The sequence below is a fragment of the Zalophus californianus genome, chromosome 14 (genome assembly GCF_009762305.2).
Source record: "Zalophus californianus isolate mZalCal1 chromosome 14, mZalCal1.pri.v2, whole genome shotgun sequence".
Classification (NCBI taxonomy): Eukaryota; Metazoa; Chordata; class Mammalia; order Carnivora; family Otariidae; genus Zalophus; species Zalophus californianus.
Genome location: NC_045608.1, coordinates 531,395 through 559,109, shown reverse-complemented (window position 1 = coordinate 559,109; position 27,715 = coordinate 531,395). Strand labels below are relative to the sequence as shown.

The 27,715-nt window shown below is 50.0% G+C and overlaps 1 protein-coding gene and 1 long non-coding RNA gene across 5 annotated transcripts in view; one reads left to right on the top strand and one right to left on the bottom strand.

The window, feature by feature from the left end:
• Positions 1 to 7,319, top strand: part of LOC113913199 — a 28,414-nt gene extending 21,095 nt beyond the window's left edge. Inside the window, exons 3-5 of one of the 3 annotated variants that reach the window (XR_004819610.1) lie at positions 5,307 to 5,346; positions 5,648 to 6,366; positions 7,111 to 7,319. This is a non-coding gene — a long non-coding RNA (uncharacterized LOC113913199). Of the gene's footprint in view, positions 1 to 5,306; positions 6,367 to 7,110 lie in introns of all 3 variants that reach the window. The other 2 variants (XR_004819611.1, XR_004819609.1) reach the window with 2 other exon arrangements.
• On the bottom strand, positions 1,798 to 27,658 carry LOC113913198. 2 transcript variants are annotated; one of them, XR_004819608.1, is made up of 4 exons: positions 26,090 to 26,487; positions 25,365 to 25,482; positions 7,313 to 7,523; positions 1,798 to 4,965 (listed from the first exon to the last, which is right to left on the bottom strand). XR_004819608.1 is itself a non-coding variant. In XM_035724032.1 (3 exons), exons 1-3 carry the CDS (start codon positions 27,240 to 27,242, stop codon positions 7,457 to 7,459), a joined length of 897 nt encoding a protein of 298 aa, XP_035579925.1. In that variant the 5' UTR covers positions 27,243 to 27,658; the 3' UTR covers positions 7,387 to 7,456. The 2 variants fall into 2 exon arrangements, 1 of the variants encoding a protein (XP_035579925.1); XM_035724032.1 differs by lacking the exons at positions 1,798 to 4,965; positions 26,090 to 26,487 and adding an exon at positions 26,531 to 27,658 and having other exon boundaries at positions 7,387 to 7,523.
• Positions 27,659 to 27,715: the final 57 nt, after the last annotated feature.

The window sequence follows — 27,715 nt, the reverse complement described above, 5'->3', positions numbered from 1 at the left end:
ACGTGAAAGTCGAAAGGGCTCCTTGCTCCATGGGCGGCAGAATGGATGTTGTGTTAGCTGCAGCGAGAACACGGGTCTCGTTATTCATCCCCATCAGAGCTCCTGGGTGACCAGGTGTGTTGTCAGTGAGAAATAACATTTTGAAAGGAATCTTTTTTTTCTCAGCAGTAGGTTCAAGAGTGGGCTTAAATTACTCAGCCGACCATGTTGTAAGGAGATGGGCTGTCATCCAGGCTCCGTTGTTCCGTTGCCAGAGCGCAGAGTAGATGGAGCACGATTCTCAAGGGCCCTGGGATTTTCAGGATGGTCAGTGAGCCTTGGCTTCAACTTGGAATCACCAGCTGCATTAGCCCGTGAGAGAGTCCGCCTGTTCCTTGAAGCTCTGAAGCCAGGCATTGACTTCTCCTCTCTGCCTGTGAGGGTCCTAGACGGCATCTTCCAACAGAGGGCTGTTGCGTCTACACTGAAAACCTGCTGTTTAGTGGAACCAACTCCAGTGAGCTCAGCTATGTCTCCTGGATCACGGGCTGCTTCACCTTGTGCCTTGATGTTATGGAGATGGTGTCCTTCCTTAAACCTCATGACCAGCCTCTGCTGGCCTCAGACTTATCTTCTGCAGCTTCCTCCCCTCCCTCAACCTCAGAGTTGAACAGAGTCAGGGCCTTGCTCTGGGTGAGGCTTTGGCTGAAGGGAACGTTTGTGGCTGGTCTGAGCTTCCATCCAGACCACTCAGACTTTGTCCGTATCGGTAGTAAGGCTGTTTCGTTTCTCCTTCGTGTGCTCACTGGAGAGCTCTTTTCAGTTCCTTCCGGAACGTTCCTTTGCATTCACCACTGGTCTGTTTGGTACAAGAGGTGTAGCTTCGGGCCCGTCTCACTTTCAACACGCTTTCCTTGCTGAGCTTCATTATTTCCAGCTTCTGATTTACATCAGCAGGTGTGTGACTCTTACACTTGCACACCTAGAGGCCACTGTAGCGTTAGGAGCTGTGCTGGCTTCAGCACTGTTGTGTCTCAGGGACGAGGGAGGCCCGAGGAGAGGGAGGGAGACGGGAGCGCCGGTCGATGGATCAGTCACAACACACGCAACATGTACTGAGAAGCTCACCAGCGTCGGTCCCGGTGCCCCAATTATAGTGGTAACATCGAAGATCTAACAGCCACAGCGGAAACATCTGGCATAAGCTGAGCATTACTGAAATGGGACCAGAGACAAGAAGTGAATAAATGCTGTAGAAATAGTGTCCCCGATGGCCTTGGTGCCATAGGGTCGCCCCACACCTTCAATGTGTAGAAAACGCAGTATCTACAAAGCAGAACAACACGCACTATGCCTGTTGCTCTGTGTTTTACATTTAGGTCTGTGTTCCAGTTAGAGTTAATTTTGTAAAGGGAGTAAGGTCTCTGTCTTGGTGGTTTTTAATTTTTTTGCCCATGGACGCCCTGTTGTCCCACCGTTGATGGAAGAGCCTATCTTTGTTGTAGGGTCTTTACTCCTTTGGTGGTGATCAATGGACTGTGTTGATGTGGGTCATTTTCTGTCCCATTGACCAGTTCTTTCAGCAGGACCTCCCTGTCTCCATCCCTGTGGCTTCCCAGTGGGTCTGGACATTGGGTGGGGTCACAGGGCCAGTCCTCTTGCTTTGTTCTTGTCCTTCAGAGCTGAGCTGGCGAGGGGCACCTGGGTGGCTCAGTTGGTTAAGGGTCCACTTCTTGGTTTCGGCTCAGGTCGTGATCTTGTGGTTGTTGGCTCGAGCCCCACATGGGGCTCTGTGCTCAGCGTGGAGTCTGCTTCAGATTCTCTCTCCCTGCCCCCCCACTCATTGGCATATGCTCGCTCGCTCTCAAAAAATGAATAAAATCTTTAAAAAAATTTAGCTGGCTATTCTGGATCTCCGGCTCTCCATATAAACTTTAGAATCCATTTGTTGATATCCACCAATTAACCTGCTGAGAATTTGGGATTTTCTTGTCTAGGTGTAGTAGCTGGGGCTTTCTCTCCATGGAGTCAGTTATCACCTGCCCACTTTCCCTCTTCCAAAATGTCCTGTCTCATTTTGCTGAAGAGCAATGGCAAGAGGGGACATCTTTGCCTTGTTCCTGATCCTAGTGAGAAAATGTTGAGTTTCTCACCATTAAGTATAATGTTAACTGCTGTTTATTAAGTTGAGGGAGTTTCCCCTTATTCCCAGATTGCTGGGTTTTTATCATGAATTGGTGTTGAATTTTGTCTCATGTTTTATCTGCATCTCCTGCCCTGGAACGGGGCAAGGGCCGGGAGAAGCTGGGTCTTGGGTCCTGGCGTTTGGGGTAAGAGACATCTGCGTCTCCCAGGCCTTACTCTCCACAGGCGCCCGTCTCCCGCTGAGGGTAAAGGGGAGGAGCCTGGGCTGTGGGGGCCAGGAAGGGGCCTGTCTGGCTGCTGGGGTTCCCTTCACAAAGAGACACCCGGAGGCCTGATGAGCGCTAAGCCCAGGACCCCATCAAACAGCCACTTGAAAGAGTGGCTGACTTTTCCCAGTTTAAAGCTAATGCCTCGGAAAGGTTTGGGGGGCTGTGCTCCCTCCACCCTGGGGCCATGCATGTCCCAGTTGCCTGTGGTTGGCCAACCCTTGCATGGACACTCGGGGTGGCCAGGGACCTGCTACAGTGGGAGCCTGGTCCTGGGAACCGGCTGTTGGCCACACGAGGCCTCTGCCTATTTCAAGCCCGAACCCCACAAATCTGCGTATTCCCCGTGCAGGCAGAGCTGGAGGAAATGGTCCTGGAGGCTACCCTCCAAAAATACGTCCATCCACATGGGGAATGACGGTCATCAATTTAAAGCTGCCGTGTCAGGCAGATTTTTCCGGGTGTCTCCCCCACCTTGGAGGTGGTGCCGTTGGTGGGAACTGGCATGAGCTCCACAGGCTGGGGTGTCCTGGCTGCCAAGGGTGGCGGCACCAGGGAGGGCCTCGCCGATCTGTGTAGCCAGCGACCCGCGATGGGGCCAGTGTCCCGAGAGGCTGGGACCCAGAAGGGGCCATCATGGGTCCAAGGAATTCAGATAATTCCAGACTCTCACCGGCATCAATGCCTATTGGGGGGCAGGGCCCCCTAAATGTGCCACATTGGGATGTTGATCACTTTCGATTAACCTGACTCCCGACGCAGCCAGTGCGAGAATCCCTCCCGAGTCAGCCTCGGGGCCGCATGGGAGCAAGAGCGTGGGTCCCTTTCCTCACTTTCTAAGCTCAGAGCAGCGGGAGGAAATACTTGCAGAACCAGTTCCTTGCGCTTAGCGACTCTGGTGAATTTGGTAGCTTCTCTTGGCAGATTCACCCACGTCCTCCCAGAGATGGTGGCCGTTTGTCTTTGTCACGAAGAGGACTCACCGCAGGGAGAACACAGCCCTTGGGCCTGCAAGCCTGCGGTTCAAGCCGGCCTCGACGGGCGCGTTCACACCGTGCTCTGGGTGCCCCGCGTGGAAACCGGGCGAGGCGTGTGCTTTCATGTTCTTGGGTCCTGAGCGCCTGGCTTCGTGAGTGGCGAGGATCTTCTCTGCCTCCGCTGTGGGAGGGGGCGCTTCCGGGGTGACCCTCGGTGGCCCGTCACAGAACCCACGGACCAGGGTCCGGCGACACGGAACCCTCCAGCTCCCCGCGGGGTCTGGCACGAGAGGCGCCGGCACGCGAGGGAGCTCCGTCCTCTCAGCCCTTGCCGTGTGTTAGCGCCGGAAGAATCCCTGCCAGGACACCTGCCCACTGTCACGGGTGAGCAGGACTCGGGCTGGAGGCCGCTCACATTTGCGGGAGACCCCACGCTCGGCACCTGTCCTCACTCCCTGCGTACGAAGGCCCTTTCGTAGACTGTTTCGGGGAGTAAACTTTCGGGTCGTGGGGGCTGCAACACCCGTGTCCATGGTGAGCCTGGAACACTGCCTCCGCATCTTTCCCTAAAGAACCTTATTGCTTTGAGTCCCTGTTCAGATTAATAAGCTCCTACTGGTCACTGGCCCCATGATGGACTCTTTCAATTGGCTCTGTTTGAGAGAGAGCGACTTCTCTGTAGCGAGTTCCCCGTTTTCTGAGGAGTGCAAGGGTTAGCCTCAGGGACTCCCTGGACAACATAACAGACATTAGAATTAGGACAGAAGTGGATGTCCTCCGAGCTCAGCTCCCGCGCTCAGCATCCGGCCCCCGTCTGCCTCTTGGGACGTGCCGTCCCTGACACGGTTTGCAGAGGGCCCTCGGGCCCAATCTCTGGGCCCCCGGCCGACAGGGCAGCCGTGTCCATATGCTCGGAGCTGGCAGTGAGGTTTGCAATTCCTGGCTCGGTCCAGGCTCTGTCCTCAGGCTCTGCCGGCCTCAGGCAGACCCGTGCAGTGTCCTCTGCAGATGGACCCTAGCCCACCCCGCCCCACCACGCCAAAGTCCGGTCCCCAGCGCAGCAGCAGATCCTTTATAAAGCCCGTCTACCTCCGCTTCCCGATCTTCCAGCTGTGGGGAGGAATGAGAAAGAGGAGTGCCTGTCGACACCCACTGTCCCCCCTAGAGGAAGCAGAGGACCAGTGTCGCCCCGAGGCCTTCCTACGAATGACCGGCTAAAGGCCGTATCCCAGGGCTGATCGGAGCCAAGGTTGAATGTGGACTCAGAAGACTTTGTCACGCTTTATACAGACTTCACAAAGGTATAAAGGTTTTGATTCCGGCTTGGCTGGCGTTCGTCCTGATGTGAAGAAGCCAAGCGAGGTCCCGAAGGCGGCCGGGCCCGAGACACCCAGGCTGTCACCCAGCTCCTCGGGGGTGCAGACACCACCATCTCCCAAACCCCTACAAAACCAGAAATGCAAATCGAGAAGCAAGTCAAAGCCCACCTGCCTTTGCCAATCCTGACACCTCAGCTGTTCCTCTCAGAGGTGTGCAGATATAGGAAGAAATGGGAGGGGACACTGGAACAAAATCACGTGTCGGGAAGGAAGGAAAATCTGAAAAGCAATTACACCCAAACGCTTAGAACCGTAAAACTTACATTCATTCTCTGTCCCTTAGAGTTATACATCTTACCATGTCTCTGAAGTGTGAACACAGCCCACACCTGCCTGAGAGTGAGAACCAAAGGAGGGAAAGAGACCTTTTTAAACATCGAAACCTGCAGAAGGGCTCTGCCCCCGCCCCAGACCCCAGCCTTCCTAGGACTGTGTCCAGGGACAAACCTTACAATCTCGTCCACAAACCCTGAAAGGCTTTAAGCCATGCAGCCAGTAATTTCCATTTATTCCAACGGTTATTTTTAATTCAATTTATTCCAACGTTTATTTTTAAACAGAAGCTGCAAGAGCTCCGTGTTCGTCTATGTGGATGTGGAGGTATGTGACAGATAAGGTATTATTGCCAAAATTAATTTGTAAAAGGGCTCTGTTTAATGGGCTTAAAGAAAATTGAGCATTTACATACACTTAGTATTCATAAAAATTCTCAAAAATAAAATAGAAACTAAATCCAAATGAATTTCCAGTTCACATGATCTGGGAAAATATTTGATAGTAAGACAAATTTAAGGTTGTGGGTTTAATTAAAAGTTTTCCATCTTCAGAGTTATGAGCCTTAGAATTAAACTCATTGGACTTTCAGTAAACCCAGGAAAAATAAAAGTTTTATGTTATCTAGGTTCCAGAATTTCTCAACACCACCACCACAGCTGGAGAGAATGGTGGACTTTGCTGGACAGACAGCTCGTGCAGTTTTCGTGGCTGATGGACACGTGGCTGTTGAGAGCGCATTACCTGAATAGGTAGGTAGAAATAATTCCCCTCCATATTTTTGGTAACCTGAAACATTGACATTTTGCTAAGTGATGAGTTAAATCTGTCGAAAGCCTAGGAGACAGAGCAGGGACTAGACTCGGGCCCCCCGCTCCAACCCCCAGCTCCAGTATCCCGGATCGGCAGCGCCCCCGAGTGGTGGGGCTCCCAGGAAAGCCAGAACGCTGTGCCCTTGGACGGCACATCCTGCAGGCGATGGAGGGACTCTGAAGGCTGGTGAAGACGGGACCAAACCAGCCTGTGCCAAGATGGAGCCCGGTGCCCCACTCTACCTACCTCCCCCCGGTTCTCCTAGTAAATCACGCCCAGGGGTCGAACATGCCAACGAGACACGTGATGTATGCAGAAGCACGTTCTGGGCACTGTGCCCCCGGCCTCTCCCTGCCCCCACGTGCTCAGGCGTCACCCTTTCCCTGGCCTAGGACACTGGCGCTCTGTGCTGGCTCCCTGGTCCCTGGTGCTCGGGCGTCAGCCCCAGAGAAGCCGTGTCTGGAATTCCTGCTGGGCGTCTACTGCTTGGAGAGCCCGAGGACCTAGCTGTGCACCTAGGTCACTCCAAATAAGGTAAAATCACAAAGTATTGGTCTCTTAGGTTGACTACTGTGGGGTTCCTTAGTACAGAAAAACTAAAGATATATTTGGGTCTGTTAGTAAACCTTTCTCAGGCCCTATGGAAAGACTGTGCTCTGAAGAAACACAGGTTTGTAGGAATTATGAAATGTGGTCATCACTTCGCCAACAGGAAGAACGCTGGCCTAACAGTTCACAAGCCCACTACTTAGTGCCCACTGGACATTCAGGTCGTAAGCGTTCAACATTCTACTTAATATAGGTGGTTAAAGACACTAAAAATATTAAGGGAAGCATCTCTGTATGCAAGAAAAGTAGAATATGTGCTTTTGGTAAAAAATGTATTTTTTGTGTTGAGGAAAAGTAATTTTGTCCTAATGTAAGACTGGTTATTTTAGGGGGAAAAACTTAGGACAAAATCTGATTGGGAGGCTCGATCCCAGGACCGTGGGATGGAGTGCCCCGTCAGGCTCCTTGCTCAGCGGGGAGCCTGCCTCTCCTTCCGCCTGCCACTCCCCCTGCTCGTGCTCTTTCTGTCAAATAAGTGAATAAAAAATCTAAAAATGTGTGGTCAAACTGGCTTAAATTTAAAAACAAGTTTTAATATCAAAAGCAAGCTCACACAAAATTAAAATTTGGTTTTTCTCCTTTTCTAGGATTACTGGTCTGCTTTTTATAAGGAATTGTAAACATTTTACTTTACCTTTCATGTCATCTGCCTCCTTTTCTCACTGACAGGTGGTTATCGTGTTATTCTGAAGCTTTTGCACAAGTGCCCCCTCCTCAAGGGGACTCAGGTGAGGACAGACCCAGACTCCGAGATACGGATCTCCAATAATTGAAGACCTTTGACCTGCGTGCAGATTCACAGAACTCTGAGGGAGAACCCGCTGGCTTCAGGAAACCATGACAAAGAGCAAGAGCGACCACAGTTCCTTACCTGGGCCTGAATAAGCTTTTATGACTTTGTTCATCATCATGTAAGAACATCTTTCCTCTTTGTGACTGATGGCAGTTCGGAAATTACACCTTCGTCAACAGAGTGGAACCTTCCATTTTGTGCCCCTGCCTGATGCCTCCAGAGTCAGCAGCTCTCCCTGAGTATTCTTCTTGGCCACGTATTTGCAGAAGTCCACGGAGAATCGGTTCTGCTTTTAACGGACACAGTGGGCAACACAGATGACGTCACCAAGGCTTTGACTAGAATGATCTACATCGACTCAGAACTGAGGTGGACTTTATGGAGCCAGTAAAGCCCCTGGGGAATGTCAGCCTGATGCCTGTTTACAGGGTCCCAGGGCCTTACCAGGGGATCAGTGGGGACAGATAGGGTGGAGGGCCTGGGAGCAGATTCATCCGACCGGGGCACAGAACACAAGCCACGGTGTTAAGGGGCAGCTAGAATAGAAGGGAATGATCCTAGAGCACCTGCCCAATGGTGGGGGACCTGCTGTAATGCTCTCTGGGGTCAGAGGTGCTGGTCCCCACCATGGTTTCCATTCTCCCTTCACCTTCCTAATGCAGATGGGGGGGGGGGGGCTGGGCTTCCTTGCCAGCCTGCTGCCTTAGCAAACCCTGGGCCCCTAGCTGACCCCAGTCAACCAAGGCAACCCCAGTGCAGGACACAGCAGACACTCCCAGACAGTACCCAATACAGCTCCAGCCATCTCTCCAGGGTGACACGGGCACAAAGCACCCTGGGAGCTGCCTGTACCTGTGTCTGCTCCACACAACTTTCCAGGAAACCCCCTATGTGGAGTCCCCCAGGACATCTGGGTCCACACCCACTTTGGCTCATGCCATCCATCCCATCATGAAAGCCCCTGTGCAGCCACTTGGGTCCCCATGTAGCCCATGGCTACTTCAGCTCCAGGGGTCCTGCTAGGGTGCCCCCTGCACTGAATGTACTGGGACTTCCTGGGCTGTAGCAACCTTACCTCTACCTGTTTCAGCAGAGCACCCTCTGCACAGAGCACCCAGGGATCCCCAGGCCCACTCCCACTTCAGCTCCAGCGGTCCCAGCAGGGTGGCCCTGGGTTGGAGTGCACTGAGACCCACAGCCTCTACCCAGCCAGCTAGCCTGCCAAAGCCACCAGGCACATGCAGTCCACACAGGGAATGTTCCTATATAAGGCCATTCCTTCAAGATAAGGAGCTACAGTTGTTCCACCTACTTTACAGAAACAGAAACAAAATGAGGAAACAGGAATATGCTCCCAATGAAAGAACAAGACAAAGCTTCAGAAAAACAACCATGTGAGACAGATAAGCAATCTACCCGATAAAGACTTCAAAGTAGAGGTCATAAGGTGCTCACTGGACTTGAGAGAACTAGACGAGCTCAGTGAGAACTTCCACAGAGAGAGAGCAAATATAAGAAAGAATCAGAGTTGAATACGGTAACTTCAGTGAAGAGTACATGTGAGGGAATCAACAGATTAGAGGCTACAGAAGGACGGATCAACAATCTGGAAGACAGGGTCATGGAAAGCACTCACTCTGAGCAGCAGAGAGGGAAGGAAGGAAGATGTGCATAAATAAAAGGATAGGTTAAGAAAGGTCTGGGACAACATCAAATATACCAACATTCATATTGTAAGGGTCCCTGAAGAGGAGAAAGGGGCAGAAAAGTTACTTGAAGAGATAATAGCCAAAAACTTCCCTAACCTGGGGAAATAGAGATCCAAGATCAAGAAGCACAGAGAGCCCCAAAGAAGATGAACCCTAGGAAGTCCACCCAAGACAGATAATAATCCAGATGTCAAAGATTAAAGATAATGACAATCTTAAGAGCAGCAGGAGAAAAGCAACTAGTTGCCCACAAGGGAAACCCCAAAAGGCGATCAGCCAGTTTTTCAGCAGAAACTTTGCAGGCAAGAGGGAGTGGTGATCTATTCAAAGTGCGGAAGGAAAAAACCTATAACCAAGTATACTGTATCAGTCAGAACTGAAGAAAAGAGAAAGCATATCCCAGACAAGCAGAAGCTGAAGGAGTTCATCACCACTGAACTAGGGTTACAAGAAATGTTAACAGGACTTCCTGAAGTAGCAAAGGAAAGGCTATAATTAGAAGGAAATTATGAAAGGAAAATTATCAGGAAAAGAAAACATACACTAAAGGTAGTAAATCAATCACTTACAAAGCCAGTATGAAGGTTAAAAGATAAAAGTAGTAAAATCAATCATAAAGAACTCACAAAATCAAAGATGTGAAATATGACATCATAGACATATAACTTGAAAGGGGGAATAAAAACGTAGGGCTTTCAGAATGTTTGAACTTAAGCGACCACCAGCTTGATATAGACTGCTGTATAGTTAGGATGTTATATATGAACTTCATGGTAGCCACAAACCAAAAACCTGTAACTGATACCAAAAAATGAATTGAAAGGTCCAAGCATAACACGAAACAAAGTCATCAATTGTAAAGGACGAGAACAAGAAGAAAGGAAAAAACCCAACCAGAGGGAATTTAACAAGATGGCAATAAGCACATATCAATAAACACATATGTATCACTAATTACCTTAAATGCAAATGGCATAAATACTCCAAAAAACAGAGGGTGACTGAATGGATTAAAAAACAAGACCCATCCATGTGCTGTTTACAAGACTCACTCAGACCTATAGACACACGCAGACTGAAAGTAAAGGGATAGAAAGAGATCGAAGCAAATAAAAAAGAAAGAAAGAAAGAAATCCAGGGTAGCAATCTTTCTATTAGAAAAAATAGACTGTAACCAGAGACCTAGAAATGCATTACCTAGTGATAAAGGGATCAATCTAACAAGAGAAAAGGACAGTTTTTAAGTTATCTGTGCACCTGGCACAGAAACACCCAAGTACACAAGTTATTCACTGATATTAGCAGACATAAAGGGAGATGTCCACAGTGATATGGTAGCAGGAGAGGACTGTAACCCCCCACTTACCTCTGTGGACAGATCATCCAGACAGAAAGACGCATTGACCTTGACAACACATGAGTCCAGATGGACGTAACAGATACACACAGAACAAGCCGTCCCAGACAGCAGAATACACATTCATCTCAAGTGCATGTGGAGCGTTCTCTGGAGCTGATCACAGGTTGGGCCACAGACCAAGTCTCAGCAAACTGAAGACTGAAATCTCATCAAGCATCTTTTTAAACCACATGAAACTAGAAATTGGTGACAAGAAAAAAATGGAAAAAACACATGTGGAGGCTGAACACATGCTACTAAATAACAAACGTGTCATCAAAGAATAAACTGAAATACCTGGAGACAAATGAAAATGCAAACACAACATCGTAAAATCTTTGGGAAGCAGCAGAAGTTGTAAGAGGGCAGTGTATAGTGATACCAGCCTCCCTCTAGAAACAAGAAAAATCTCAAATAATCTAACCTCATGCCTCAAGGAACTAGAAGAACAACAACAAACAAGGCCCAAAGTTGGCAGAAGAGAGGAAATAGTAAAGATCAGAGTGAAAAGAAATTAAATAGAGACTAAAAAAAACAGAAAAGATAAATAAAAATGAAGAGCTGGTTCTTTGAAAAGAAACAAAATTGATAAACATTTAGCTAGACTCTATGAAAAAATTTTCAAATAAAATTAGAAATAAGAGAAATAATAGCACAGAAACACAAAAGATTATGAGAGAATGTCATGAAAAATTACACACCAACAAACTGGATAATCCAGAAGAAATAGATAAATTGCTAGAAACATCCAATCTTCCAAAACTGAATCAGGAAGAATTAGCAAACCTGAACAGACTGATTACTAGTAACAAAATTGAATCAGTAACCAAAAAAACAAAAAACAAAAAAACCTCCCAACAAACGAAAGTCCAGGACCAGATGGTGAGTTTTTCACAGGTGAGTTTTACCCAACCTTGAAACAAGAGTTAAGAACTATTCTTCTCAAACCAATTCAAAAGCAGAAAAAGAAGGAAAACTTTCAGATTCATTCTGTGAGGCCAGCATTGCCATTTTACCAAAACCAGAAAAAGATACCACAAAAAAGAACTACAGGCCAGTATCCCTGATGAACATAGATGCAAAAATACCCCTCAACAAACTATTTGCAAACCAAGTTCAACAATACATTAGAAGGATTATTCACCAGAGTGAAGTGGGATTCATTCCAGAGATGAAAGGATGGTTCAATGCTGGAATCATGGTGACACATCACATTAACAAAATGAAGGATAACCATGTGTTCATCTCAACAGATGCAGAAAAAACATTTGACAACATCTGTTCATAATAAAACCCTCAACAAAGTGGCAATGGAGGAAACATACCTCAAATGATAAAGGCCATATTGCAGCAACCCTGAGCGCCCATCAAAGTCAATGGTGAAAAACTGAGAGCTTTTCCTCTAGGATCAGGGACAAGACAAGATGCCCACTTGTGCCACTTTTGTTCACCGTGGTACTGGAAGACCTAGCCCTGGCAACCAGACAAGAGAGAGAGATAAAAGGCATCTAGATTGGTAAGGAAGAGGTAAAACTGTCACTATTTGCAAACAGCATGATATTATAAGTAGAAAACCTTGAAGACTCCACCAAGAATCTATTACAACCAATAAATGAAGTCAGTAAAATCATAGGATACCAAGTTAATATACAGAAATGTGTTGTGTTTCTATACACTGATATCAGAGTAGCAGAAAGAGAAATTAAGAAAACAATCCCATTTATGATTGTATCAAAAGGAATAAAATACCTAGGAATAAATTTAACCAGGGAAGTGAAACACTTGTACTCTGAAAACTATAAAATATGGATGAAAGACATTGAAGACGACACTAACAGATAGAAAGCTACACTAAGCTCATGGAATGGAAGAATTAATGTTGTTAAAATATCCATACTACCCAAAGGAGTCTCCATGTTCAATGCAATCCCTATGAAAATACCTATAGTATTTTTCACAGAACTAGAACAAGTAATCCTAAAATGTGTATGGAATCACAAAGACCCTGCACAGCCAAAGCAATCTTGAGAAGGAAGAACAAAGCAATCCCAGATTTCAAGAGATACCATGAAGCTGTAGTGATGAAAGCAGTATGGGGCTGCTAGATCAATGGAGCAGGGCAGAGAGCCCAGAAATACACCCATGCTTTTATGGTCAATTTATCTACACCAAAGGAGGCCAGAATATGCAGTGGGGAGAAGACAGTCTCTTCAATACATGGTGCTGGGAAGAATGGACAGCCCCGTGCAAAAGACTGAAATGGGACCACGTGCTTACACCGTCCACAAAGACGAACTCAAAATGGATTAAAGACCCAAGTGTGAGCCCTGAAACCATAAAACTCCTAAGAAAAAAGAGGTAAAACCTTGCATATCAGCCTTAGCAACACCCTTCTCATGTGTAAAATAAACAAAAGCAAAATAGACTATAGAGACTACACCAAACTGGAAAGGTTTGCCTAGTGAAGGAGACCATCAACAAAATGAAAATGAATGGGAGAAGATATTTGCAGATGACATATCAATAAAGAGTTAGTATCCAAATATACAAAGAACTCCTACAACCACACACACACACACACACACACACAGAAATCTCACCAAATAATCCAATTTTTAAAAAGGTAAAGGCCCTGAGTAGACACTTTTTCCAAAGAAGACACAGAGAAATGGCCAACAGCCACATGAAAAAAATACTCAACATCACTCATCATCATCAGGAAAACTGAAATCAAAAGCATAATGAGATATCACCTCCTACCTCTCAGAATGGCTAGTGTCAGACAGACAAGAAATGGCAAGTGTTGGCGATGATGTGGAGAAAGGGAATGCAAGCTGGTGCCACCACTGAGGAACACAGTATGGAGGTTCCTCAAAAAGTTAAAAATAGAACTACTGGATCGTATGGAATTTCTGCAATGGGTATTTACCCAAAGAAAAAGAAAACACTAATTCAAAAAGATATATGAACCCCTATGCTCATTGCAACACTATTTACAATAGCCAAGATATAAAAGCGACCTACACGTCCAATGATAGATGAATGGATAAAGATGTAATATATATACACAACGAAATAGTACTCTGCCATAAAAAAGAAAGAAATCTTGCCAATTGTAACAACACAGACAGATCTACAGGGCTTTATGCTAAGTGAAATAAGTTGGATAGAGGAAAACAAAACCATACAGATTTACTTGTATACGGTATCTAAAACACAAAAGAAAATAAACCCAAACCAAAACCAGACTCATAAATAGAATAAAGTCTCGCATGCAGAAGGAAGGGGGTGGGACTATATGCCAAATAGGGGAAGAGGGTTAAGAGGTACAACGTTCCAGTTATAAAATAAGTGAGTCGTAGGGAGGAAAGGTCCAGCATAGAGAATATAGTCAGTGACATTGTAATAATAGTATATGGTGACAGATGTTAATGACACTTATCATGGCATTGCATATTGTGTAGACTTGTTGAATCACTATATTCTAGTGATCTAGAAACTAAAGTAATATTGTGTATCAACTATACTTCAAAAATAAAATTTTCAACAACCTCAACCTGTGATTCCTTATGAAAAGTTCCAGCAAAACAGATTTAAAAGATTCTATATTGTCAATTGCTATTCTTACTGCACTGATGTGAATAATGAAGCCAAGTTTACTGAAACTTGATCTAATTAGCAAACAAATTAGTTTTACTGTGGTTACTTTTGCTAGAAATGGGAGTAATTGTTGAGAGAAACATTATGATTCCACTGTAACTACAATACGTACTTTTGGGTATTAGATTCTAGTTCTGTTCATTGTTTTGAGGTTTTGATTTCTATCTGTAAACTACTCTGGATCCTGAATTCTTCCAGATTCCTCCAATATCAGACTACAACTCTCCAAACTAACATTTCCAATTTTCTTCCATCTCTTTGACTTGAAATCACTGAACACTGAAACTGCCCCTTTTCCTGAAGCCTTGCCAACTGAATATGAACGACTGGATGTATACTTCAGAGAAACCACTATATTAGCTCATATGCAGACAATCTCCGAGCCTGTTGCTGTGTGGGCCACTCACAGGGATCACCAGAGACATTCCGGCTGCAAACTAGGGAAAGCTCTCCAATTGCCATTGCCTGCCTTCACTCCATCTAAAGATGCTTTGACCCCGACATCTAGAAATCCTCTCGACTGCCACCCTCAGAACTCAGAAACTGATGTATTATTTGCTCCACTCATTAACCACTTCTTTTTCTTTCCATAGAAATGCCTCTTAATTGTCCTGCAAATTTCTCACAGAGTTATGCTTCTTTATCCAAAATATACAAAATCTGCCTGCCTTGGTCATTCTCTGTGTCTCGATTTCATCATTAGGCCTCCATGCACATGCAATAAAACTTTTTTTTTTCCTCCTGTTAATCATGTCAAGTTGGGAAGGCTAAGTGGCTCTCTAGTTGTTTTTGTCTGCCTTCTGCTCAGGTCATGATCTCAGGGTCCTGGGACAAATTCCCACACTGGGCTCCTTGCTCTGTAAGGAGCCTGTTTCTCCCACTGCCTGCCACTCCCCCTGCTTGTGCTTGGACGTGCTCTCTGACAAATAAATAAAATCTTTAAAAAAAGGCAAGTTAAACCAGCTAGAAGAATCTTGAAATACAGAAAAAATGTTTTCCTCCCCTGAACCAGTAGTCAAGGTTCCCAGGTGTCACTTAATGAAATTTACCCTGGAAAGACAGCGTAGGTTTATCTAGCTTTATGTTCAGGAGGAATAAGTACATCTGTGTAGGAGGGGACAAATTTAGGCAGATATGTGGACCCCCAAGACCTCACCCCTGGCACCTGGACTCTCAGACACCTGTAGGTCCTAGGTCCCTGGCTTCCTTGACCTGCACACCTCACACCCAGAGTACACAGCCCATCAATTCCCCTTGAGCATCTGGGGCCTCCAGGACTGGAGTGCTCTGGCCAGTCCCCAACAACCTGCGTAGCCTCCAGGGCAGAGGAAGCTCACCCCAAATATCTTTCTGATATGGCAGCTATTTAAAGGATTATGAGGAAAATTAAGCCCAGGGACATGGGTAACTAGATTCCTAACAGTTGGTGAGAGACCAGCCATTAATGGAAGTAATGGGCGCCTGGGTGGCTCAGTTGGTTAAGCGTCTGCCTTCAGCCCAGGTCATGATCCCAGGGTCCTGGGATCGAGTCCCGCATCGGGCTCCCTGCTCAGCAGAGAGTCTGCTTCTCTGCCCCTCCTTGGCTTTGCTCTCTCTCTCAAATAAATAAATAAAATCTTTAAAAAAATAATTTAAAAAAAGGGTAAGTACCTTAAATGTCCCCATTGGGAAAACATTCTTGGAATGGATGAAATAGGACATATTCAAATTAGGGAAAAAGTTAAAAAACTCCTAAAGGAACAAATTGTCATACTATTTCACATAATAGACCAATCTGGTGGGTTAAAAGTGCCACAAGTCCTATAGATTTATAATAGGTTATAGGTATTTAAACTAACATTGCAGAAAATTGGGGGAATACTTTCAGATAGAAACACTATCGTAAGCCATATCATCAGTGAATCTGAGACTCAGTACACACTGGTCAACTTATCTGACCTGTTCTTTGCTCTTCCCATGGATGCAGAGAGCCAACCCATGACCACATTCACACGGGAAGGCAGACATTATCAGTTCACCAGGTAACCACAGAGCTACCTTAGCAGCCCAGAAAGAGCCCGCAACCTTCTAGCCCAAGACATCCAGGCATTTCATAGACACACTACATACACATACACACATGCGTGCACACACACACTCGCATTTCCTACAATGCCGACACCCTTATTTCTGGTGACAACTTGGAGAATAGACTAACATCCCCATAGAGTTCATGGAACTCCTTACATTCAGGGGATGGACAATCGACCCAGGTAAGGGCCACACATCTCACACTACAGTAACATTTCTAGGCCTGACGTGGTCTTCTGAAGGCAGAAAACTACCACACAGCCTCGCAGACATCATAGCTTGCATACCGACCCTACCACAGAGGAAGAACGTCAGAAACAGATGGGACAGAGGACACAGTCCGAACCACATGTGGGGATCATATTAAAACACACTTGTGAAATAACTAGGAAGAGCAGGGACCGTAGGAGAACAGCGACTCCAGGTGCAGGCTTGACCTACTGGGAAAGCGCCGTCAGAACCTGTGATACGTTGGCGGCAGCTGATGAGGACGCTGAACACACACGAGAGTGTCTTCACTCACAAGGGTTTGCGACAGGGTCACCGACATGGTCACCGGGGACTAAAAACACTGCAGGGCCCCAAGTTTCACCAGAGCGGGTTTTGGACTGAGACGTTCCCGTGTTCTGAGAACAGATGCCAACTGCCTGAAAGGCTCAGCTGGGCTCTCTGAGGCCTACAGACAGCAGGGCCACTAAGAGAAAACAAACCTGGTCCGGCAGCTCCAGGGGCCTATTCTGGAGCAGGCAGAGCAGAGCCCTGACGGAGGGGAACGACCTCGACCAGAAGTCCCACCAGGGAAACCGTACGTTTCTGAGCAGGACACAGAGATGGGGGGTCGGCCCTCGGCATTAGCGGAGGAGATCCCAGCTGTGCCAATGGCGGACCTGAGGGAACTTGCCGGCAGGGCGCGTGTCCACGCTCGAGCAGTCCGTACTGGGGACCACTCTGGTGCACGGAACACAACGCATCCTTTCCAAACAGATTCGCCTCCGTGGCACCAACCAGAGTACGTGCCAAGCTGCTGCCCTGAGAGCCGATGATGGTCTAACCCTGGCAGCCTCAGGAACAGGAGAATCAGCACAATGTGAACAAAGAGCCATGAAATTGGCGATGGAAGAGTCTGCTAAGGGAAACCAGAATCGGTACGTCTGTTCTCAGACTCACGGGCAAGAGCTGGGACACAGCTCTTTGGTACGGAACGCGGCAGGGAAATGACCGCACAATGGGAAATAAAACGTGGGGTGAGGACGTACGGCAGAACAGAGCATGGGCTGTCATCCCCACCTTCATTACACACGTCCCTGCACGTCGGAAGGACGACTGGGAGCACGCATGGGCGCCTCAGCCACAGGTCACATGGGATGCACAGGAGAACATGCTGTGAGAGAAGAGGGACATGTGTATCCCCACCAGACACCTCCAGTCTCATAAACGCATGAGAGAACGGGCAGAGCCAAAGCTCAGAGGTCACTAATGAACACTCCAGACAAGGTCAAAGCTGACAGGCTCTCCCAAGTTACACACATGGGGCATAAGAGACCCCTGTCTATGTGAGAGTACAGACTATATGCATGGACCACTGTAGACACATGGTCAGGAACAGGCTTCCCCTGACCATGCCAGAAAATGATTTTACACCATCGGCCATCTGAGCACTGGAAATCTGGGTTGTTTGCTACGGTACCCCAACTATCATCGAATCAGATGGGCACCCAAGTCACAGGGAAGCAAACACAAGAATGGGCTAAGGAACAAGCCAGAATGTGCATCTCCCCCTTACCCTACAATCCAACTGCCTCTGCTTGAACTGAAAGGCATGGAGGCTCGCTCCAGCAAATTCTGGGTTGCTTACCAACCATCTAGATATTAAAGCTTGGGCTAACCTGACCTGGGAGGCGGTAAGACCTCTAAACCACATATACAGAAAGGGTGGGCAAACTTCCACTGAATGATTACCGCAGGTACCCACAGAGATAAGAATTAGCAGAAAGCACCCCAGAATCTAAATGAAAAGGAAACGTGTTAATCGAAAGTATAGTGATAATGACCCATACACACACTACTGGGGAAACCACAGCACCTGCCGCTAATAACACCTGCGGGCGACTGAAGTAAAAAGTGTATTACATCAAAGTAAAGAAAATAATAGGATTAGAGCTTGTAACACAGCCCCACACTGCCCGGCGCGGAACACAAAGGAACCAGAAGCCACAAAACCGCACCCCCAGCCGGTGGGCAGCATGGCGCTGGAGGGCGTTCGTGAGGACAGAACACACTGCCATCCAGCTCGTTACGACAGCTGCCACGTTCCAGCAAAAGGCCAGGAATACCCAGGTGCTGCATGTGCAGCTATGGGACACGGGGGGGGCGGCGGCGGTGGCGTTTCTCCGAGTGGACAGGAGGCCCAGAGAAGGAGCAACAGCACCACACACCCTGCCCTCCGGCTGCTCCTGCGTGGCGCTGGGGGCCAAGGGACTCAGTCCCTTCTGGATCGGATCACCCCGTCCTGCAGGAGGACCTCCGTGGGCAGCCGGGATGCTGAAAATCTACGGAGGAGGTTTAGCAAATTCTGAGGGAGTGGGGAATGAGGCAGACGTCCTCCATTCCTGTGTCTGAAGGTCCTGAGAGCCGCACTCGCTGCAGGAATGAGAGCCGACGCCGTCCAGTCCACCCACGGGACCTGCCGTGGGCTGCTGATATCCACGCCGAGCCAGCTGCAGAGAGGACGTTTACCACGTTGTGCAAGGCATTGCTGATCTGGAGGATCGGACAAATCCCAGGAATGGGTACACGCCATGGGAAGACCGGACATGAAAAGAGGCTCAAAAAGGCAAAAGTCTATCCCAGTTGGTTGTAAAGCATCTGGAAGAAATAACCCGGTAGTAAGTGAGGCTTGACCACATCGCTGCTGGGACCCTTTCCCTCCAGGATGGACAGACTGACACTCAACAGGGCTGGTCAGCCTGTGGAAACCCTCAAAAACTGTACAGTTCAGATTTGCCCCCGCTTCCCTGATGCCTCGCCTCCTCCAGAAAGGCCTCAGAGGTGCAGTGCTATGCAGGGTGGGTGCCTCCCTTCCCTGGGTACAGGATGCAGCCCAAGACTGCCTCCAGGTGAGGGCCACGGGGGACCACCAGAGGTGAGCTCACTGTTCACCGGTCCTCCAGAAATCAACAGTGGGGTCCGCACCGGTGGGCACTGAGGCTGAACGGTGGCCCTCATGAGTTTCCTGACCCCTCAGGGCCACTGATGGCTACAGAGGGCAAGCAGTTATTGTCAGGAAGGCCCTCTGAAGCTGCCGTGTGGCCTTCCCCACCAACCCTGAGAACACGGCGTTTTTCTCTAGGACCAGAGAACATATGAGCATCGATCTCCTCCAGGGCCAAACTCTGCAAATCTGTGTGTGGATTCCACCTCCAGGTTACAGTGATCAAAGCCGTAGACAGAAGGGACACGGGAACCGGGAACAGATAAGCGTGGAAACCGTCCCACAACAGAAGTTGCCTGGGGGTCCCGGGGAGATTGGGGAAGCCGTCCTAGGACTGCGTCGAGGGGCTACCGAATGCCCTGCCCACAGTAGTTTCAGTAGCCTGGTGTGGCCACTAAAGAGCCAGTTGGCTCATGGCAGATGATGGCGGACAAGGTATTGCCCCCCACCCATGAGGCTCTGCCCTACAGTGCCGCCATCTTGGATACCTTGCCCTTGGTCCTAGCCACGTACCGTGCTCAGCTGCACTCAGCAATGCTTTTTTGGCGTACCACTGGCTACACAGTCACACGGTCAATTTTGCTTTACTTGGAAGGGGCACCCATGGACCTTTCGAGGGCTTCCACAGCTTACTGCCCAGTCATACCACATGTCAGCCCGAGACCTGCCCCTCTTTCCTGCCCACCTGCCCATTATCCTGACGATATAACATTAACACGTGGAACTCTGTCTCTGCCGCACGACAGCCTGTAAGCCTCCCGGGGCATCTGCAGGGCAGAGGATGGGCAGTGGGCACAGAAAGTTCAAAGCCTACACGGCCATAGATTTTGGGAGCTGTCTGGTCGAGTAAGTCTTTGTTGTCCTAAAAGGTGTGACAGAGGATGTGCAAGGCCAGCCAACCATTAAGAATGTGGACAGGACACGGACTTCATAGGGATTTGGGGACTTTGGAGGACTTTTGTCCCTCACTGGCACAGTGCTTGCTCCCTCAGATCACCTGGGAGAGAAAGGGTACCTGCGGGACTGCGGATCAGGCAGCAAGCACCTTTCAGAAGCAAAACTACTAGTGAAGCAGGTTATTGCCTTGGGCGTCTCCCACACAGTGTTACATCTGAATTAGACGTGTCTGAGACTCCAGATGACATGAGCTGGCCATGCGGCAGAAACGAGAAAAACAGAGAGTCCCCGTGGACTTTGGTCTCAGATCTGGAAGGAGCAGAAAGCCGACACCCTCCCACAGACCACCAGCTCCGAGCAGGGCAGACAGCGCTCCTCCAAGTAGAGCCTCTCACTAAGGAACAGCACGCTGTGCAAGAACTTCCCTGCCCGTCCACGAGAGGGGTGAGGGTATGTCCCCTCGATCCACCCCCTGCTGTGGCTGAAACCCCACTGTGACGAGGGGTCACGCTCATTTGCAGCAGAGGGGCACCCTGTTCACCAGCCTACCGTGGGCACTACTGGGCCCCGCGGACTGTGTAGATGCTCCAGATATCCTGGCCCCTCTCCCTGGGACATCACTATAGCCTGTGCAGAGGGAGCGGGGAAATACTGTCTGATGCCCGAAAAAGGGGTCTGATCAATGCAGTCCACCACCCGGACTGTAGTCACCACTCAGCCAACAATGGACCATCTGGATGAAAACAGGAACGAGTCAGCACAGTCCACTCAGCCAGGGCTGCCTCCTGGGGCCAACATGGTCGGTACGCACACCCTGGTCACATTCCTAAAGATGCAGCCACACTCACATCTAAAGTGCGGGTCTCAGGATCATTCTTGTAGAAGGGGAAGACCTCCCCAGGCAAGTTCCTACTCCTCTCTGTTCTGACCTGAGGCTCTGCTGCCCCTGTGGCGTCCAGAGTCAGGACGGGCACCTGCAGGATGGACCTTCCTACTGTGGCCCCATCCTAGGCCCGGCAAGGAAATCTGTCCCACTGTTGGGTATGTGGGCTGCCCTCTCCAGATGGTCAGGATGATAATGGGGGGTATCGCCCCTCCAGGGGAGAAGTTGGAAGGCATTCAGAACAAGCGAGGACTAGCACTCTGTTCGTCTGGTATTACCAATAGCGTGTCCATAACACCGGCATGGGTATGTGTTTTTCTGTCAAACACAGTATAGAGGCATCCCATCGAATAGCTCACTGGAAGGTTCTAGAAAGTCCTCCATCAGAGCCTTGGCTGGCTGTGCTCAGAATTGGAATGGATTTATGGGGCTTACTCTGGGTTAAGGACATTTGCACACCCAGTCACCCCTATGTTGGGAACAGAAAAGTCACTCTAAACAAAACCAACCCAGTTGTACCAGAAAGGTGGGATGGACACCCCTGGACTGCATCCACCCTGTCACATGAAGGGAGAGTCACTGGTTGGCAGGGACTGGTCCCACCACTCGGGTATCCAGTGGGCGACCCCAGTGGGCCTCCATGGCTTTGTGGCACGAACCTTTGGTCGTGGCTCCCACCTGGGTGGTTGGGCTGCGGTACCCTGGGGTTCCCCTGGGCCAGGGGAGAACCTGTCCTGTGGGAACAACTGTTGACAAGCTCCCTCTCCTGAAGGCCAGATGGACACACTCTGACTTTGTCGGCACGGTTGTCTGGCTGCTCTCTGTTCGCTCCATCGGTTCGCAGACCTTGCAGCCCTGACTGGATTCACTCAGTGAGCCTTGAGGGATGGCCAAAAAGTCTGTCCCTACTGGACACCCAGTGTCTTCAATGAGACCAGCTGTGCCCCAGAACACGATGGCCTTGGACACCTGCTGCGGCACAAGGAGGCACCTGTGCCGTCATCCAGCCAGAATTCTGTGTCCGTACCTGACGAGCCTGCTACTGTATCATGTTTCTCGGGTCTCAGGAGGACGCGGGGGGCGCCCTGAGTGATCCGACCCCCAGCCTTGGGGATTTCATAACTCAGTGGTTGGGATCAGGGGCCTCTTGGTGGAAAAAGTTGCTGCTCATCTGGGGAACTGTTGTCTTCACCTGTGCTTTCTCTTGTACACACCTGTGTCACTGCTGTGGCCTCTGCCTCCAGCACAGCGGGACAACTGCCACAGGAGGCATCCCCGGGCTAGTGAAACCCCTTCCTGACCCCTCAGGGCACACGCAGAACAGAGGTTCACGGGAGGTTGTAAGAGCCGGGCACGAGGGGTGGGTTGCTGGAGAAGGTGGATGAGAGGCCATGACCACCACTTGCCGTGACCTGGACCCAGGCAATCAGAGGCTCCCCACCCTCCCCTGCCCTTGGAATGTGGGTTTCCCTTGCCTTCCCCGCTCCCAGACGCTGCTCCAGGGATGAGGTCTTGAGACAGTGATGTGGTGTCGAGACCATCTGGATGCTCTACGTGACTGAGCCCAGTTACGGCCTCCACATAAACCTCTAAGAGGTGGCAGGTGGGTGTGGAGATCTACTCCTCTTGCTGCTGCCCAAGACAAGCCACGGATGTGAGTTCCCTTGCTTCTCAAACTGCCACCTACCGATCTGCAGTGGCCTGTCCCTTTCTTTGGTCTCTGTCCTCAGAGCAGTGGCCTGTTTCACAGTACATCTGGGACGCTCCCAAGGAGCTGCAGACCATAAGTCACTGATTAGATCATTAACCATTGTTCCATGGACGATATGTCCAGACTTTGACAGAAAGGGGACACCTTAGATTCCCCAAAACATGACTAGAACTGATACCTGAGTTCAGTGAAGTTGCAGGATACAAAATAAATACACAGAAACCTGTTGCTTTCCTATAACCAATAACGAAGCACCAGAAAATGATTTTAACAGTAGCATTTACAATTGCACAAAAAAACCAGTAAAACATCTAGGAATAAATTTAACCAAAGAGGTAAAAGACCTGTACTCTGAAAACCATAAAACACTGATGAAAGAAATTCAAGACGTTCCATGTTCATGAGCTGGATGAACAAATATTGTTAAAATGTCTCTTTTACCCAAGACCATCTACATATATAATGCAATCCCTATCAAACTACCAACAACAGTTTTCACAGAGCTAAAACAAACAATCCTAAAATCTGTATGGAACCACAAAAGACCTTGAATAGGCAAAAGAATATTGTAAAAGAAACCAAAGCTGGTAACATCACAATGCTGGACCTCAAGCTCTATTACAAAGCTGTGATCATCAAGACAGTATGTTACTGGCACAAAAACAGATACAGATCAATGGAACAGAATAGAGAACCCAGAAATGGACCCTCAACTCTATGGTCAACTAATCTTCAACAAAGGAGGCAGGAATATCCAATGCGGAAAAAAAAGTCTCTTCAACAAATAGTGTTGGGAAAATTGGACAGCCACATGCAGAAGAATGACACTGGACCATTTTCTTATTCCACACAGAAAAAATAGACTCAGAATGGATGAAAGACCTAAATGTGAGACAAGAATTCATCAAAATCCTAGAGGAGAACACAGAAATTTCTCTCACATTGGCCACAGCAACTTCTTTCTAGGCACACCCTGATGCAAGGGAAACAAAAGCAAAAATGAACTATTGGGACCCCATGAAAATAAAAAGCTTCTGCACAGTGAAGAAAACAGTCAACAAAACTAAAAGGCAACCTACCGAGTAAGAGAAGATATTTGCAAGTGACATATCTGATAAAGGGTTAGTATCCCAAATATATAAAGAACTGATCCAACTCAACACCCAAAAAATAAATAATCTAAAAATGGGCAGAAGACATGAATGGACTCTTTTCCAGAGAAGACATCCAGATGGACAACAGACACATGAGAAGATGCTCAACATCACTCATCATCAGGGAAATGCAAATCAAAACCATAATGAGATACCACCTCACACCAGTTAGAATCTCTAAAAGTAACAAGTCAGGAAATGACAGATGTTGTCGAGGATGCAGAAAGAGGGAAACCCTCCTACACTGTTGGTGGGAATGCAAACTAGTGCAGCCACTCTGGAGAACAGTATGGAGGTTCCTCAAAAAGTTAAAAATAGAATTACCCTACCATCTAGCAATTGCACTACTAGGCATTTACCCAAAGGATACAAACTAATTCAAAGGGATACATGCACCCCTGTTATAGCAGCATTATCTACAATAGCTTAATTATAGAAGCAGCCCAAGTGCCCATGGACCGATCAAAGGATAAAGATGTGGTGTGTACACACAATGGACTATTACTCAGCCATAGAAAGGAATGAATCTTGCCATTTGCAACAACATGGATGGACCTAGAGGGTATTATGATAAGTGAAGTTAAGTCAGAGAAAGACAAATACCATAGGATCTCACTCATATGTGGAAATGTAGAACAAAACAAGAAACAATCCAAAAACACACTCTTAACTACAGAGCACTGGTGTTTAGCAGAGGGGAGGAGGGTGGGGAGGAGTGAACCAGGTCCAGGGGACTAGGTGTACACTTACCGTGAGGAGCACAGAGTGATGTGTGGAAGTGCTGAATCCCTACACTGCACGCCCGAAACTAAGACAACATCGCATGTTGGGTGCCTGGGTGGCTCAGTTGGTTAAGCGACTGCCTTCGGCTTAGGTCATGATCCTGGAGTCCTGGGATCGAGTCCCACATCGGGCTCCCTGCTCAGCGGGGAGTCTGCTTCTCCCTCTGACCCTCTTCCCTCTCGTGCTATCTCTTATTCTCTCTCTCTCTCAAATAAATAAATAAAATCTTTTAAAAAATCGCATGTTAATGACACTGGAATTAAATCTTTAAAAAATGTATCAAGCAAACAACAGCAACAACAAAACACAGGGACGACAATCAGTCTGAGCATTGCTGGCCCCCAAAACCCCACAGACCTCAGGGGGACACAAGTGTGTTTGTGCAGGTTTGGGCTTGGACTTAGGCAGGTGCAGGTGCACACAGGTCTGCTCCTGTGTCCCGACCTCGCCCGACCTCCCCTGTTCCCGGCCCGGGCTCCCCTGACCTGGGAGGCTCACACCTGCACCGTACTCACCCTGTCACTGCCCTGGGAGCCAGGACCCATCTCCGGCCACCTCTGCGTTGTGTCCACCATGGAGGGAGCCCACCCCTGAAATTCCTTTGGAGGCAGCCCCGGAAATGGGGGCGAGTCCAGTCCCCCAGGTGCACTCACTGTTTGGAAGGCCCGGGTTTCTGCAGCAAACCAGGCTCCCAGGTGCCGCTCATTGAGGGTACCACGGTCAGCACGCCGCAGTCAGGTCTTGCAAGGCTCCCAGATCCCTCCGCTCTGCCTTCAGGGGAAACACAGGCATTTGTGTGGATTCGCACTTGGAAACAGGCAGATGCCATGTATCCCACCAGGCTACTGCCGTGAAGCAAGCCGCCCTCCAGACCCTGGCCGGGGAGCAGATCCTTGGCTCCACGCACCTGTGCGGCTGGAGCATGCTCAGTAAGCACCGCGTCAGCCCGCAGAGGGTGGCTGGGGTCATCTGAGCCTGCCCAGCTCCCGACGGTCTGGAACCACATGCACAGCCTCCAGGCTGGAGGGAGCCACCCCCCCCCCAATCTTTCTTAGAGGCACCTTTCCAGGGGCCCAGCTCCGTCCCCCGTCGGACTGGCTGCCTGATGAAGCCCCCGCCTTCTCCTGAACTCAGGGCCCTCAGGGGTCTCTCACAGAAGGACAGCGCAGTCAGGGGACTCAGGCCCCCTGGCAACACAGGCCCGGCTCCCCCAGCTCCGGCTGAAAGGGAAACACACGCCCACGTGCGCAGGTGCAGGCTTGCAAGTAGGTCGAGCATGTGGGCCGCCCAGCCCAGCCTGGGGTCGCTGCCACACCCCACACCAGCCGCGCCCCGGGCTCCCCCTGACACGGGCGGCTCCTAAAAGCGCCAGACGCACCTGTCAGCCAGCCCGAGGCCCTGGAAACCGGTGGAGATTCGGGACAGCCGGGATCACCCCAGCAGCCTCCCGAATAAAACGGGCACCCCCACACCCCTTGTCAGGGGGCAGCTTGCAACGGTACAGGCAGTCCCCCTGCAACCGGCTGCCTGCCCGACGGGGTCCCGGGCTGACCAGGCATCGAGGCTCCCAGGTGTCTGTTGCTGGAAAAACACCCCGCCAGCCTCCCGGGCCCCTGCGACCAAGGCAGACCCCGCTCCTCCAGCTTCACCTCTGGGGGCGAAGTAGGCCCAGGTGAGTAGCCTAGGGCTGGGAATGAGGCAGAGGATTGGAGCCCCGGGGGCCCGCCCCCTCCCCCGCCGCTCTGCCCGCTCGCGCTCTTCTGGGCCCCTGGCTGCCCGCCCCTGCGCGGCTCACGCATGCGCGCTAGGCGCCCCTCACCTGTGCGGCGGAAGCCGGGTGTCTCTCTACCCGTGGATCTCGGCCCGCACCGGAACCACCGGAGAGCCTTCCGGGCGGAGGTATCCCAACCCCGAGACTCTTTCTGAGCTGGCGGCTTGCATGCGGCCGCCGTCGGTCTCCATCCGGCCTGTCGACCCCATGCGTCCCCGGCTTCCCGAGGCTTCAAGGCTCCCCGGGGTCTTTTGCGGGAGGATTCATCGGCCCTCCGGCCTCCACCCATCGCTGGAAAGGTAGTGCACTTGTCTCTAGATGGGCCTTCAGGGGGCATATGTGCCTCTGTGTCACAGGCTTTGAACGAGGCCGATTCCAGTAACCCCAAATAGTCTCCTCCTGTGACCCGGCCTCTTCCCACGGCTGCGCTGTTCCTGGTCCCGCCGCTGTTCCCCCTGCGCGGCCTGCACTGTGCCCTCTGCCCCTGGCTAGCCCACCTTGAGCTCCAGGGGGCACCCCAGTCCCGTGGAGCTCCAGCCCCCTCAGAGCACCTGACCAGCCTCAGAGTGGAGGCACCCCACCCGGGACGGTCTCTGAGGTGGTACATTGAACCCCCCGGGGGGACTGCCTGCCCGATGGGCTCCCGGGCCTCTTCAGCCAAAGAGGCTCCCAGGTGTCCCTCTGGAGGGCAGCCCGACCGTCCCTCTCGACCCTTGCTGAGCAGCAGTCCAGATTGTCCAGCTCGGGCTTCAGGGGCCATAGGCGCCGTCGTGCGGGATACAACTTGGATCCGCCGATGCCAAGCGTCTCTGAGCACCAGCTCCCAGGCCCGGGTTCGGCACCCGCTGCCCCTTTAGGTCTGAGCATCCCAGGCCTGTGGCGCCTGCGCACACGCACCTGGCTCACGGTCTGTGGGCCTCCAGCTGCACCTGCATCAAGTTGGCTCCTGGCGACCTTGCCCGTGGTCCCTGGAAGGATATCGGTGTCAGACCTGCTTCCCCAGGAACCTGCTCAGCGGCCCGGGCTTTACCTAAGGGCCCCTGTTTCAGGTCCAGGCCTTCCCCTTGGGCCTGAGCTACCTGCTCATTCTTAGCCGCAGCAGAAATCTTGGGGCGCCTGGGCAGCTCAGTCGGTTAAGCATCTGCCTTCGGCTCAGGTCATGATCCCCGGGACCGAGCCCCGTGTGGGGCTCCCTGCTCAGTGGGGAGTCTGCTTCTCCCTCTCTTTGCTCAT